Source organism: Schistocerca serialis, chromosome 9 (assembly GCF_023864345.2).
Source record: "Schistocerca serialis cubense isolate TAMUIC-IGC-003099 chromosome 9, iqSchSeri2.2, whole genome shotgun sequence".
NCBI lineage: Eukaryota > Metazoa > Arthropoda > Insecta > Orthoptera > Acrididae > Schistocerca > Schistocerca serialis.
Window position 1 is genome coordinate 157,610,638 of NC_064646.1, and position 15,418 is coordinate 157,626,055.

Here is a 15,418-nt window from a genome sequence, read left to right on the forward strand (position 1 = left end):
GCAAATGTGTTTCTGGCAGTAAAACAGATCACTGAGAATGTTTACATCAATATTTATTGAATATTACTTTTACTATTCTGTGAATACAGTCTGCACTGACAGCTCGATCTGTTGCATAGCCGGACATGTAGATTATGTGGAAAGGTGATAACCCGATTGAGAGTTGTTGAAAACAATGAAAGTGATTCCAACCTGTCAATCTTATTACTCGTTAATTATGATTTAAAGTCTGTCATTTGTCATACATAATGACAGTGATGTATGTGGGAAGACACGAATCCTGATCTGGGACTGGTTGATAGAGGCAAACCATAGAGAAGACATCATGTTGATTTTATGTTTGCAAAACTTAAAAGTGCCCTGTTTGGTGGTTTCTGTATCTGTATATATATTTGTGTACTATGGAAATATGCACTTTAATTACTGATATCTTCAAAATGTATCTTTTTTGTACTATTTGTTATGCAGAAGTATCCGAAAATGTGACTTCAGCAATTACAACTCATCTGAAGTAGGGTGTTTTCTTTCGAGTTCACACAACCGTTCGTTACATTAACCTCAGCCTTGAGGAAAAAGCAAGTCAAAATTCAATTTTGGCATTAATATCAATTTCTTATATTAAAATATTGCCATACTCAGATTTATAACACTTTTACATGGAAACACAATTTCGTAAAAACCTCTTTCACGAAATTTTCCTGCCCCTATCAATTACTCATCAGTAGTACATCTTATTCTCTTGTGGAATGAACAATGGCATTGTCAGCTGCAAGGAACCCCCCCTCACAAACACGCGGAACGGAGAAAGTGCTGCCCATACACACATCACAAGCAGATAAAAACTTTCCTAACAGTCAGAATGATTATTTCCTTCATAAAGGAGCACAGTTTTTCCTTGGAGTGGTTTACCTGATGTCCAAAAGGGCGCAATCATCAGCTTCCCGGTCAAAGGTACAAGCATTTTCAAAATGGCAAAGTTTATAAACTGTTTGCGTGCCACCACGGTTAAAGTATTCCACGCATGGCAAAATGGCACTACTGAAAACTGGTACCAAGTTAACTGTGGTGTACCATAGGCTATAGACAGGATGAGTGAACAATCACTGCAGACCCGTGTACAGGCAAATATATGTGCAATTGTTGACCAAATAACTGCTCAGATGAACTAAGGGGCAACCCACAGCATCTCCTCAATGACCATTCTGTGAACGTTGCTGCCTACGGGCCTCCACAGCAAGCACCTGGTTCATCTATCCATGCTGACTGCTGTTCATCAGTGATGAAGGTTGAAATTTGTATACCGATACCACAACTGGACACCCACTGAGTGCCAATGGGTGACTTACATTGTATGCTTCATGGAACAGATGGTAATTGCCACGTACAGCGTGAAACGTCTGAAAGTGAAAGGATCCAAGTTGGAGGAGAGAGTTATACTGTGGGGAAATATTTTCATGGCATTCCCTGGCTGATTTCTTCTAGAAAGCACAATTGATCAATGGAAATATCAATCTGTCCTTGGGGACAATGTCCACCCCCTACACACAGTTTGTTTTTCCTCTGCACAATGGCACCTACCAGAAGAACAATGCAATGTGGCACACAGCCGGAATGTAGGTGTGTGAGGTTTGAGGAACAGCAGGACAGGTTTACTATACACTCCCCAGATTTAAACCCATTCAAGCATCTCAATTGGCAGTCACTCTATGCATCCTCAACCAAGAAAACCAGCACACCTGGCCATGGGACTGTAGCACATGGCTTCACATCCCTGTCAGTACCTTCCAGAACTTCACTGACACTCTTCCTACACTCCTCGCAGCTGTCCACACTGCAAAAGTTGATTATTCAGGCTTCCAACGGGTGCTCACAATGTGACTGGACAGGATATATCGTCAATATTGGAACTGCATCTCATGATGGATTTCACAAAATTCAGAAATAGAGCAGAAGTTTGAACGTATTGTTTTCTGGTTATTAACTGTTCATATGAGGAACTTTTTTCCCTGAGGTGTGGAACTGCTTGTACCCACTATTATCATTTGTTTTCATTAAGGAACTACCTTACCTGTTATACAGCTTAAAATATACAAAAATACATTTTCAAAATTCATACTAATAAAACACATGGTACCTTACAGGAAAATTCTCAAAATTCAGCGTACCTGAGAACAATGCGAAAGCGATTACCACGCAAATCACCAAGTCGTAGTGGCCGCTGATGAAAACTGTAATTACCCATCTCAACACCTCGCAGGCTTCGACTAACATTCACCAATCGTTGAGGTTCCACTTTCCAAACACACATCAGTTGACTTGTTTTGGCACGGCGATCCTTCATTCCTGCATATGTTATCAAATTTGGTTTCACTCTGAAATTATGTAGAAGTAAACAATTAGTTCAATCCAAAGAAGCAGCACGCACGCACGCTTGCGCGCACCCACACACACACAAATCACATCATCTTATCTTATCATGCAGTGAGAATCTAGCAACGTCCCCACATTCAATGAATGCTAAACATAATTCTTCTTGCTATTACAAGGAAACAATCTCGCCAAGTAACTAAGATAAGTAACAGTTCATTCCCCATGATTCTCTCCAATTATTTTCATTACCAATTAAAAAGGAAAACAAAGAGGTAAGAGAAACTATGAGTTATGTAACATGAACTACACTTGCCCAACCACATATCGTCGTCTTCATGCCACAACAACGAATGTTCATTATATCAGTTTTGAGAAACATGGGAAAACGTTTCATAGTCTTAAAAATCAAGTATGCCAACTTAAGAACTTGATTTGCACCTGATTTATTGTTACCACATTTACAAATGACACTGTGCATTCATTGTTGTGAAAATGTCAAGACATACTGAATTTTTGCATACATACTAAAAGTAAACAGACATATCGAATGCCACTCCAATTTCACTGCTTCAAAATGAAGAAGAGAAACTCCCAACCAAAGACTGAATCAATAAACAGTGAACAATGTAATGCAAAGAAATCTATCATCTGCATCACAATCCTCGTCTACATCAGGTTCAGGCTACGCATTACGCAGTCTCATTGTTTAACAAACTGTGGTCATATTAATTTCCATTCCCCACATAATCATTGCTTCCCACACATAACGAGCAATTCTTAAGTTTTACTGCTGATGCCAAAATTGTGTGTGTACAACCTGGGAGTGATATTTACTGAAAGTTGTTACTTCACGACATGGCCTTTCCCATTCTGTCTTATGAAAACTCAAGGAGATTACTTCTGCCATAGTGCAGCAGGCAAACATTCTGCACTGGAATTCATTGGATGTCGTCCTGATCACTGCACGGTACAGCACAGGCAGTATGACAAGGATTCCTTCTGCAACTTCCAATGATTTGTGCCTATCCTACTGAGTAATACACTGACACATACATACATACATAGATACATACATCCTTTTCTACTCTATCTGAAATGAATAGTCAATCTTCCTTTTTGAGTGACCTGTTTCATAAAATGTGTGCCAAATTGACTAAGTCTGGATAGTTCTTGCACAGAACAATACACAAAGACACAAATGTAGAGTTGTTATCCAGACCCATCTTTCAATCAAGGCTGTTCAGAGTTACTGATCATCAAGAAAGAGAAGCAAGTAATTTGCATGCTCATTCTAAGCTACAATGTTGAAATACGGTTTGTATATAATGAACACATGTTTTAAATGCACAGCTGAGAAGTTATTACCCACATTGTTACATGTAAAGTAATTAAATAATGCTGAAATCTGCAAAATCACATGTTAGAAAATTTTGAAGAATATCCAATCAAGGTATGAAAACATTCATATGTTTGCACAATTATCCCTTTGACTTCTATGGATGTGCTCACTGCATCCCATAGTGAGTGTGGCTTTGTCATTGCCTTATACTGCTAGTGTGAAAGACAATGCGTTCCAGCCACTACCTGCATACTATTTTAGCCACACCGTACAGCTTGCCTGTGTTGAATATTCCTGGAGTGCTGCGTGTGACAACTTTTGTCTGCTGCTGTGGGTTTCGACATGCTGATACAAAATAAGTGCAGTTATTCTGACATGTTTATGACTTTAAAGTTGCACCAAAATGAATTACTGCACAGAAAAAAACACGGGAGTGTCAATATTGTTTCATGACTAAAAATTACAAATTTCCTAAAGTTTTAGTAGGATTTCAGAAGCCCATTACAAAATCGGTGTGTTGCCTTTAAATTAGCCTCAGTAACTTTGTTGTTCTATAATTACTCTTCCACAAAATCTGCTCTCCTTCATATATTTAAACTCTAATAACTCAAGAACATGATGAATCTAATCATTGTCAGTCATTGGGCTCCATGTTTCTCGATTCCATTTCATGAGACTACTTCGATAATTTTATGAATGATTTGTTTCGTATACAACAGCGTACTGAATATTCTGTCGCAGGAGGACATACAGCCAAGTGATGCAACGAGAAATGGTGTGATGAGGTTACTCTGTCCTACGTACGCAGTGCAGCCGCGTTGCGCAACCTGTCAGAAATGTGCCTGAATGGACATTCTGGTCACTATGAATATTTAACCATCAGATTTTAAGAAAACTAATTATGCAAGAAAATTTGATTCTTTCACATTTTACAGCCTGATATCTTCATTCGATAAAGAACAGGATTTCTTTTCGTTATTCATTACTGTGCTGAAATCACTCGAACCATTGCATGAAATTTTAAGAATTTAAGAACTTAAGAGTGAACTAAAAATATATATGGCACAAAAATTGTGTTTTATTCATTTGTGATTAGACGGTCAGCCATCGCTGTGTACGAAACATAGTTAATATATCAAAATTTTAATTAAAGGTGAGAGCAGAGCAACCTGTTCGCAAGATTTTGGGTTTTATATCTATGGGAGGCTTGGGCACCGATCGCCCACTGCTTTTTCCATGCACAATGTGAATTGAGTAATTGTAACACCCACCTATTACAATATATCAAAACAATTTTTTTTTTTTTTTTTTTAATCTACAGAGAGATGGAAGTGACTACAGTTTTTCATTGGAACAATGTACTACTTTTAACGGTAATTAATATTATCACCAGAAAAAAAAATACTTTGGCACTATACACATTACTATTTATGATATTCTCTGTGAGTTACTTGGCTTTAATCAAAATCTATTAGATATGAAATCACAAGATTTAACTACTAAATAACTACTTTTATAATTATTTCAGTTTCCATCAAGACTTTATTATAATCTTTAGAATGCTTTGTAGCTACACATAATGATATTGCCTGACAACTAATCCCTCCAGCAACATTACTGAACCGGTCTTTAGATGGAGGGATCTGATCCTCTACTTCAGTTTCTTGTATCATCTGATGTCAAGTACAATGTGCAACTGCCTGACATCTTAACGATTTCCTCCTCTGTACAACTGTAATGGTGCCATTTAGTCAGTCAAAAATGAAGACAAAAACAGCAACACAAATAAGATCACAGCAGCAAAGGCAAACAGACCAAACATGAGAAAGCTACTGAGCACTCAGGATGGAAATGCAGCTACTTCGGCACTACCAGACCGCTATGGGCCTTGCGAATTAATGCCTCCAGAACACAGAGCCCTGAGCATCCAACTGTCTTAACACATTGAGAGCAGACAGGAGGCAGCAAGTGGCCCCACACAGTTTCATTCAGGGCACCTGTCAAGGATCAAAAGTACATGTAAATGCGTCCCGAGGACGTAGCAGCATCACATGTCAACACATCCACAGCAATCAAGGATTTTCTCTCTCAGCAAGCACTTCTTTCATCTCTGGCACGATACGTCCGAGTGGAAAAAGATGAACTGCACCATGGTTCAGAATCTCTCCCCCCCCCCCCCCCCCTCACCCCCACCCCCCCCCCCAAATAACTGGCTGGATAAATCTCTTTGAAAGTGTCTGACGAAGGAAAGAGAATACCACCTCCATAGGATCAAGACTGGTAAAGCACTGTGGTGTTTGAATTGATATATATTTTACCTTCTTACCTGACATAATGCCTCTCAAAAATTCCCAGAGAAGTTATTATACATGTCACTGAGCAATGTGAAGAACACTAATTATTGCTTTGTTAGTAGAGGTCCTAAAGAAATGATCAAATCTGACAGGCTATCTAGTATCATTTTCTCTATAGATTATGCATTAGGTACCATTCAGCTTAAAGTCTCAGCTCCCATCGAAACATTTTTCTGTTCATTTACTGCATGAGAATTAGGTTTGTGAAGAATGTATTTATCAGGCAAAAAATGACAGACAAAGATCAGAGAAGGAGGAAGATCAACTCTTTTGAAACACTTAGTTGTTGTGGCTCAGTGGAAAACTTAACAAAATCAGTGTACACTACTGGAAATGTGTCTGCACTAAGCCCAAATTTGTTAAGTGATTACACCTTGTGTTACCTTACCCAAAAACAGCAAAGGTTCCTTATAAAATTTTGTGAAAATCACTGGTCCACACATGCTAATATCAAAGACCACTCCAATTAATGACAAACTTGTGCCTGCTAAATTAAAAACAAATACTCAGCAATAGAGGATCATAACCCTCGGCACACACAGGGTGTAAATTAAAAACAAATACTCAGCGATGGAGGAACATAACCCTTGGCACATACAGGGTGTATATCTGGGGGAAAGCGAGTTTTGGAAAGACCTTTGATGCAAGCAACATGTGCACTGCATATTTTTACATTACAAAAGTAAAAACACGAATTCCACCAAATACAGCACAGCAGTTTCCAGAGCACTGAAATATGGATGGCAATGCGCTTTCATAAGCCAGTCACAACTCATGTCATGTGATGTTGCCAGCCAGTGACAGGACACATTCAGAGCACAGGAGGAGTGATGTAGTCAGCCAACAGTAACATTACAGTATTGTGAACAAACAATTAGGAAAAGTCAACACAGTAAATTAAGGCTCATACAGTATAGTTAAAAGAAAAACTAAGCTTTCAAATTTAATGTTTGCAATCAAAAATTTGTTGCTTTTTTTTTTCGAGAGGGTGGTTAGGCAGGATCCTAAGAGCACAGCTTAAATTGCAGCAGCTGAATATTGTGAGTTACTGTATTTACTTGAATCTAAGTTGCACTTTTTTTCTGGTTTTTGTAATCCAAAAAAAAACACCTGCAACTTGGAATCGAGTGCAAAGTAAGCGCAAGTTCTGAAAAATGTTGGTAGGTGATGCCACAACTAACTTCTGCCATCGAATATATGTAGCGCTACACAGGCATGCTTTGCAGACACAAAGATAAATACTGGCACGAAAACCTCTGTGCGTGTGTAAAAGAGAGAGAGAGAGAGAGAGAGAGAGAGAGAGAGAGAGAGAGAGGCAGAAGACGAGCTTTTTCTCCGTCCCGAGTTTTGACTACTGCATTTCATACATTACCACATGAGGTAAACAGAAATTCTGCATTGTTCATCTTCAAATGTAGTAGCCTTCCAAATATTCGTAGCAACAAAATAAATTTCTTTACACAAAAATACCAATGATGCAAAAGGCTTTAGGATTGTTGCACGAGTTGATACGTTGGGGCTCATTAAGATTTCACATAGCGGCACCTAGGGAATTGTGGAATTCTGTGAAGTGCTTGTTGGTGTTAGTGAACCACAATGAAGCGCTTTCATTACAATGCCAAATTCAAAAGGGGAGTAATTTCTTTTGCAGAACAAAGTTCTAATCGTACTGCAGGTCCGCGATACAGGATTGATGACAGCAACGTCAGGCGATGCTGACTGCAGAGAGACAAATTATTTTATGTTCAAGTAGCTGGAAAGCATTTAGTGGGCCAAAGTGTGGCTGGTATCATGCACTAGAAGTGATTTTAAATGAATTTGTTAAGGAACAATGTCAGAAATTCCTGCCTGTGAATGCCAAAATTTAAAAAAATTAAGGAACATGAAATTGCAAGAGAGCAAAAAATTGAAAATTTTAAAGTTAGTTGCAGCTGGACTGATCTGTTTATGAAGCGCTGGGGTTTTTCACTTCAGAGGCGAACTTCAGTTGCACAGAAGCTGCAGAAAAGTTAAGAAGAAAGACTTGTGGAATTTCAGCGCTTCATAATTAGGCGGCACACAGAAAAGCAACACCTTCTAGGTCAGATGCTGACCAAACTCCCGTATATTTTGACATGCCATCAAATTATATGGCTGACACCAAAGGAAAGAAAGACATCTACATCTACATCTACATGATTACTCTGCAATTCACATTTAAGTGCTTGGCAGAGGGTTCATCGAACCACAATCATACTATCTCTCTACCAGTCCACTCCCGAACAGCGCTCAGGAAAAACAAACACCTAAACCTTTCTGTTCCAGCTCTGATTTCTCTTATTTTATTTTGATGATCATTCCTACCTATGTAGGTTGGGCTCAACAAAATATTTTCGCATTCAGAAGAGAAAGTTGGTGACTGAAATTTCGTAAATAGATCTCGCTGCGACGAAAAACGTCTCTGCTTTAATGACTTCCATCCCAACTCGCGTATCATATCTGCCACACTCTCTCCCCTATTACGTGATAATACAAAACGAGCTGCCCTTCTTTGCACCCTTTCGATGTCCTCCGTCAATCCCACCTGGTAAGGATCCCACACCGCGCAGCAATATTCTAACAGAGGACGAACGAGTGTAGTGTAAGCTGTCTCTTTAGTGGACTTGTTGCATCTTCTAAGTGTTCTGCCAATGAAACGCAACCTTTGGCTCGCCTTCCCCACGATATTATCTACGTGGTCTTTCCAACTGAAGTTGTTCGTAATTTTAACACCCAGGTACTTAGTGTGTTCTTACATCAGGGGGTGAAAAACAGCAGATGTCCGCCATGCTTGCTTGCACAGCAGATAGACATAAATTACTCCCATTCATAGTTTTCAAGCAAAAGACTTTACCGAAATCGGATGTGTTTAAAATAACTGTAATTGCATGAGCAAACGAAACGGGGGGTTTTTCGGAGGACATGGTGCTGGAATGGATTAGGTGTGTGTGGAATCATCGTCCTGGCACAATGCTTGGTTTACACAGTCTGTTGGTATTTGATGCGTATGCAGGCCATACAACACCTGCAGTAAAACGAAAATTAGAGGAAAGCAAAACTGACTTGGCAGTAATTCCAGGTGGGATGACATCAATTCTGCAACCATTTGACTTCTGTTTGAGTAAACCATTTAAGGACAAGCTTAAACGCATGAACACAGACTGGCTTTCTAAAAGCGACAGACAACTGATACCAAAAGGACACGTAAAATGTGCAAGTTTGTCGCAAGTGTGCCAATGGATTTATGATGCATGGAAGTGTGTTCCAAATCAGACTGTGCAACAAGCATTTTAAAAATGTTCAATATCCAATGCACTAGATGGTATGGAGGACAATGCTCTGTATGAAGACACGACCAACAAGGAATCGAGTGACAGTGATTCAGAATCATAGCTGATATTTTAAACATTTCGTATAAGATGTATTACAAACATAATAAAATTTTATTTTAAATTTCAGCATTTAATTTCTAAGTAAATTTCATTCTTATTCTATAAGTGTTGCTACTCTGCACTGCACAGGATAGAAAAGCGTGGAGAGCTGCATCAAGCCAGTCTACGGACTGAAGACAACACATTCTTCGTTTGAAGTCATCACTAAAAATCCACTACGAAAATCTGACTGGCAAGACTGTTTGGGATGTATGTCAATATGGCCAACTCTACGTTCTGAATTTTTTCCTACCTGTGACAAGAGATGGTTGCTAATAGGAACTTTTATGAATCGTAAATCACATGCAGTATTCTCTTCACCATAAGAATAATACGAATGTAAACATTATGCCATGTATTCTTTCATGTTTGCTGTATCTCATTTAAATCCTGTCTGCCTAATAAACTACGAAACTGGACTGAGACAACAGCAAACGCGGAAGAACAAACATATCATGTCATGTTTATATTCGTATTATTCTTATGCTGAATAGTGATACAGTCAGAAATGAAGCACGGCAACTGACTAGATTTTTAAATCTAAGATTTCTGTGCAGAATGTAATGTACTAAAGAGGCGTCTGCAAAGATTTTCAAATGGAGAAAAATTTTCGCTCGTTCAGAACATCTTCTATCACATGCAGTCTATTTTTGGTTCTTGTTGATCATTATCAAAGAAAGCAGCAGTGGAAGTAACAACAAACAGCAGTCTCTTGCCATTGTTTCACTAATGAGACAGCTCCTCTCTTATTTTTTATTGTAAGTGGAGGTAGCATGCATAAAAGCAAGCCACGCCGCAAGCGGCAACAGGTCGTAAAACACTCATTATCCGAATGCGACAAACAATGCATGACACAGTACAATAATCCATTTTCAGCTTAGAGTGACGTAAACACCTATAACAAAGAGCGGCACTTATCAGATCAAAGCAAACTAAGCAATCGATTCAAACCAGACGAAGCACGTGACAAAGGAAGGGTACCCATACAAATACGGATGGAGTGCCTGATGCGTAGCAACGGCTACCTGGTAAAAATTAACTGCTAAGCTTATCACTCGAACCAAACTACTGTAGCTGTATCGTCATCCATTCGACCTAAATTGTGTCTCATGTTACAACGGACCAACTTTGTTTCGATTTGGAGGTGCAGTCTAAAACTTTTCTCTCCCCTGAATTTCGAGTCTCAAATTTCAGGTGCAGATTAGATTCGAGTCCAGCTTAGATTCGAGTAAATACAGTATAAGCAAGCACTGATTTCTTCGAATAAAAGGTGTCTTGTGTCAAAAGTAGATCACAAGGAAAATCAGATGAGAGTTGCTTAGAACTACAAATTGGAGTGGTGATTAGGTGATTCCAGGAAAGTATATTAACTCTGAACGATAGGTCCCACAATAGTCAAGACTATAATACAATAAATGATTATTATGTTTGGTTTGTGGGGCACTCAACTGTGCGGTAGTCAGTGCCCGTACAAAGTTCGACTTTTGACACAGTCCAATTTGTTTCACAATCCAGTCTAGCCACTGTCACGAATGACGATGAAGATGATGATGATGATAACACAAACACCCAGTCCCCGGGCAGGGAAAATCCCCAACCCGGTCAGGAATTGAAACCAGGACCCTGTAATCCAGAGGCAGCAACACTAGCCACTAGATAATACAAGAAAGCAAACATGGAATGATGTAGAATAAGAAGTTTTAAGTAATTTTATACCTGTGAGATAAGGGAATAAAAATATTCACATGAATAGCAGCAATACATTGAATTCTATTTTTTAAATTATAGTCACATACAATAGCAACACCTTACTAGGATTCTGAATTTACCTGTCATTCCTTCACTTATCTTCTGATTTGAATATTACAGGCAAATTCAATTACTTTCCTACTAACTTATAGATTTCTTGAGTACACGGGTATCACAAAGGTTATCTGATATGAAACCTGTAATGTCAAAACATTCTTATTTATCTCTGCCAGCAGTTACTATAGGAGTGAGCAATCTTTCTTTAAATTTTAGCTGCAACATTGCTTCCCTTTCCCATTTGTGTTCTTAACAACATTCTGAAAAGTTTCATTTCTGTCAATTGGTAAATTAGCATTCTTCTTAGTTCATTTATTACCACAGACCTCCACCTATTTCTTTTTATAGCTTAAGAATTGGCTAAATTAAAATAGTTGTTCAAAACGATGCCCCACCAAAACTACAAACCTTAGTCTACTTGCAATGAGGTTAACAGTTTCCATGGTGTCCATATTTTCTTTGTGTAGAATAAAGTACACATACTCCCCACCTCTATCTGCTGGCCACGGCACAGAACGCCTCTCCTGCTTTCCTGTAAAAAAGTTAATTTCATTTCAGACATCAAGCAAATGCCAACAACACTGCTTATTAAAATTTAGTGGGAGACAAATCGTTTTGTTAAGAAATGAGTAATCCAACTTCTCTGTGTCATATAAAACATATTCCTGGCAAAGATATATTGTGAAAGAAAAATGTTACATGTGATGAGTCTAAATGTTTACTTGCAAGTTGTTAAAATATGCAAACAGGTGGTATCTATGACTAGGTAATTTTGTTTACGAGACACTATGCAGAGTTATGATTAAAAATCAGATAATGTTAGGTAACTGAGTATCATCATTTTCATATAAATTAAGCAATTTAAGCAACACACACCACTTGCTGGCATACTGAAGTCAGTGGTGACTTCAATCCACCCTCGTTATGCTGGAAAAATTATACGTTTAAAGCCGGCGGCAGGCATAAAACGTCATCCGAAATTGTACTGAATGCTTTCTCAGAAAATTATTTGGAACAATTAGTTCATGAGCCCACTCGAAGCGTAAATGGTTGCGAAAGCATACTTGACCTCTTAGCAACAAATAATCCTGGACAAATAGTGATTATTCTGAGGAATACAAGTTAGTGACCACAAGGCAGTTGCTGCTAGGCTGAATACCGTAACACCTCAAACCATCAAAAAGAAACGCAAAGTATATCTATCTGAAAAAGCTAATAAAATGCTCTTAACGCCTTTTAAAGAGAGAGTCTTCACTCCTTCCAATCTGATCATGTAAGTGCAGAAAAGTTGTGGAACATTTTCTAAGAGATAGTATCGACAGCAATTTAAAGATATATACCACATAAATTAATAAGTGATGGTACTGATCCCCCATGGTACACAAAACCAGTCAGATCATTGTTGCAGAAGCAACGAAAAAAGCATGCCAAATTTAAAAGAATGCAAAATCCCCAAGATTGGCAAAGTTTTATATAAGTTTGATATTAGCATGCACATCAATGCAAGATGCTTTTAATAATTTCCACAATGAAATTCTGTCTCAAAATCTGGCAGAAAACCCAAAGAGAGTCTGGTCATACATAAAGCACACCAGCGGCAAGACGCAATCAATACCTTCACTGAGCGATAACCACGGTGAAGTCACTGATGACAGTGCCACCAAGGCAGAGTTATTAAACACGGTTTTCTGAAACTCCTTCACCAAAGAAGACCATGTAAATATTCTTGAATTCCAATCAAGAACAACTGCCAAGATGACAAACAGAAGTAGATACCCTTGGTATAACAAAGCAGCTTAAATCACTTAATAAAAGCAACGCCTCCGGTCCAGATTGTATACCAGCCAGGTTCCTCTCAGAGTATGCTGATACAATACAATAACTCCATATTTAGCAATTATATACAACCACTCGCTCACAGAAAGATACGTACCTAAAGGCTGGAAAATTGCTCAAGTCGTACCAATACCCAAAAAGGGAAGTAGGAGTAATCTGCTGAATTACAGGCCTATATCACTAACATCGATTTCCAGTAGGGTTTTGGAACATATACTGTATTCGAACATTATGAAGTACCTCGAGGAAAACAATTTATTGACACACAGTATGCACAGTTTCAGAAAATATCGATCTTGTGAAACACAACTAGCTCTTTATACTCATCAAGTAATAAGTGCCATCGACAGGGGATGTCAAATTGATTTCATATTTTTATATTTCCAGAAGGCTTTTGACATCGTTCCTCACAAGCGTCTTCCAACCAAACTGTGTGCCTATGGAGCATCGCCTCAGTTGTGCGACTGGATTCGTGATTTCCTGCCAGAAAGGTCACAGTTCGTAGTAATAGACGGAAAGTCATTGAGTAAAACAGAAGTAATATCCAACTTTCCCCAAGGAAGTGTTATAGGCGCTCTATTGTTCCTATATTAATGTCATAGGAGACAATCTGAATAGCCGTCTTTGACTGTTTGCAGATGATGCTGTCATTTACTGCCTTGTTAAGTCATCAGAGGATCAAAACGACTTGCAAAATGATTTAGATGAGATATCTGTATGATGCGAAAACTGGCAATTGACCCTGAATAAAGAAAAGTGTGAAGTTATTCACATGAGTACTAAAAGAAATAAGCTAAATTTCGATTACACGGTAAGTTACACAATTCTGAAGGCTGTCAATTCAGCTAAATACGTAGGGATTACAATTATAAATAACCTAAATCGGAACGATCACATAGATAATATTGTGGGTAGAGCAAACCAAAGACTGCGATTTATTTGCAGAACACTTAGAAAGTGCAACAGGTCTACTAAAGAGACTGCTTACACCATGCTTGGCCACCCTATTCTGGAGTATTGCTGTGCGGAGTGGGATCAGCATCAGGTGGGACTGACGAATGACATCGAAAAAGTACAAAGAAGGGCAGCGCGTTTTGTATTATCGCGAAATAGGGCAGATAGTGCCACAGACATGATACGTGAATTGGAGTGGCAATCATTAAAACAAAGGCGTTTTTCGTTACAATGGGATCTTCTCATGAAATTTCAATCACCAGTTTTCTCCTCTTATTGCAAAAACATTCTGTTGCCACCCACCTACATAGGGAGAAATGATAATCACGATAAAATAAGAGAAATCAGGGCTTGCACAGAAAAACTTAAGTGCCCGTTTTTCCCGCGTGCCGTTCGAGAGTGGAACGGTAAAGAGACAGCTTGAAGGTGGTTCACTGAACCCTCTGCCAGGCACTTTATTGTAAATAGCAGAGCGATCACGTAGATGTAGATGCGTAACACAAGAATCAGCTTAATTTTTCGAGGAACTCCTCAACAGAATAGAAGGAGTGCCCCATGAGGAAACTCTTCAGTTTTGAATCCTTGTGGTAGTTCACTGAAAATTGATGCAGCAGTATACTGCACACCTTTCTGCAGAACTGCAGAAGAGTCAAGGAAGTGCAATCCAATTGCAGATTTAATTTCTGTCTAGTATTGACTGAGTGAAAGCTGTTAATTCTTGGGAGTAAGCTGATATTGTTAACTATATATATAACTTTCCTGTTTGGTAAGTCACAGCAACTTTTCTGAGACACGAACAAGCACAAACACACACACAAAATTCAAGCTCTCCCTTAAAACCCACATCCTTTCGTCTTTCCCTCTCCTTCCCTCTTTTCTGATGAAGCAACCGTGGGTTGCGAAAGCTTGAATTTTGTGTGTGTGTGTTTGCGTTTGTTAGTGTGTCTATCAACATACCAACACTTTTGTTTGGTAAGTTACATCATCTTTGTTTTTAGATATATTTTTCCCATGTGGAATGTTTCCCTCTATTATACATTGAGAGGCCATTGTCAGAATACCCCGACAGGTGACCAGGGGTCAACAAGAGGTTCGTGAACTTACACCACTTACTGCCTGAACTGCCCGTTTCCGAGCCAAAAATATTTGATTTCGCATTAGTTTATTTTCTACAAGCCACGAACTTATGTCATGAACTGTGCTATTTGAAATAGTGCCAATGCTGCACACAACTTCCTTTATCAGGCTAGTGTTATCAGCAAACAGAAAAATTTTAGAATCACCTGAGTACTTGAGGCCATATCATTTAT

General features: G+C 38.7%; 1 protein-coding gene across 1 annotated transcript in view; it reads right to left on the reverse strand.

The window, feature by feature from the left end:
* LOC126419289 (muscle-specific protein 300 kDa) overlaps positions 1–15,418 on the reverse strand; it is a 146,271-nt gene that overhangs the window by 118,185 nt on the left and 12,668 nt on the right. Inside the window, exons 5-6 of the mRNA XM_050086453.1 lie at positions 11,727–11,850; positions 2,166–2,372 (exon numbers count right to left, since the gene is read on the reverse strand). Coding sequence (XP_049942410.1) covers positions 2,166–2,372; positions 11,727–11,850 — 331 coding nt within the window. The remainder of the gene's footprint in view (positions 1–2,165; positions 2,373–11,726; positions 11,851–15,418) is intronic.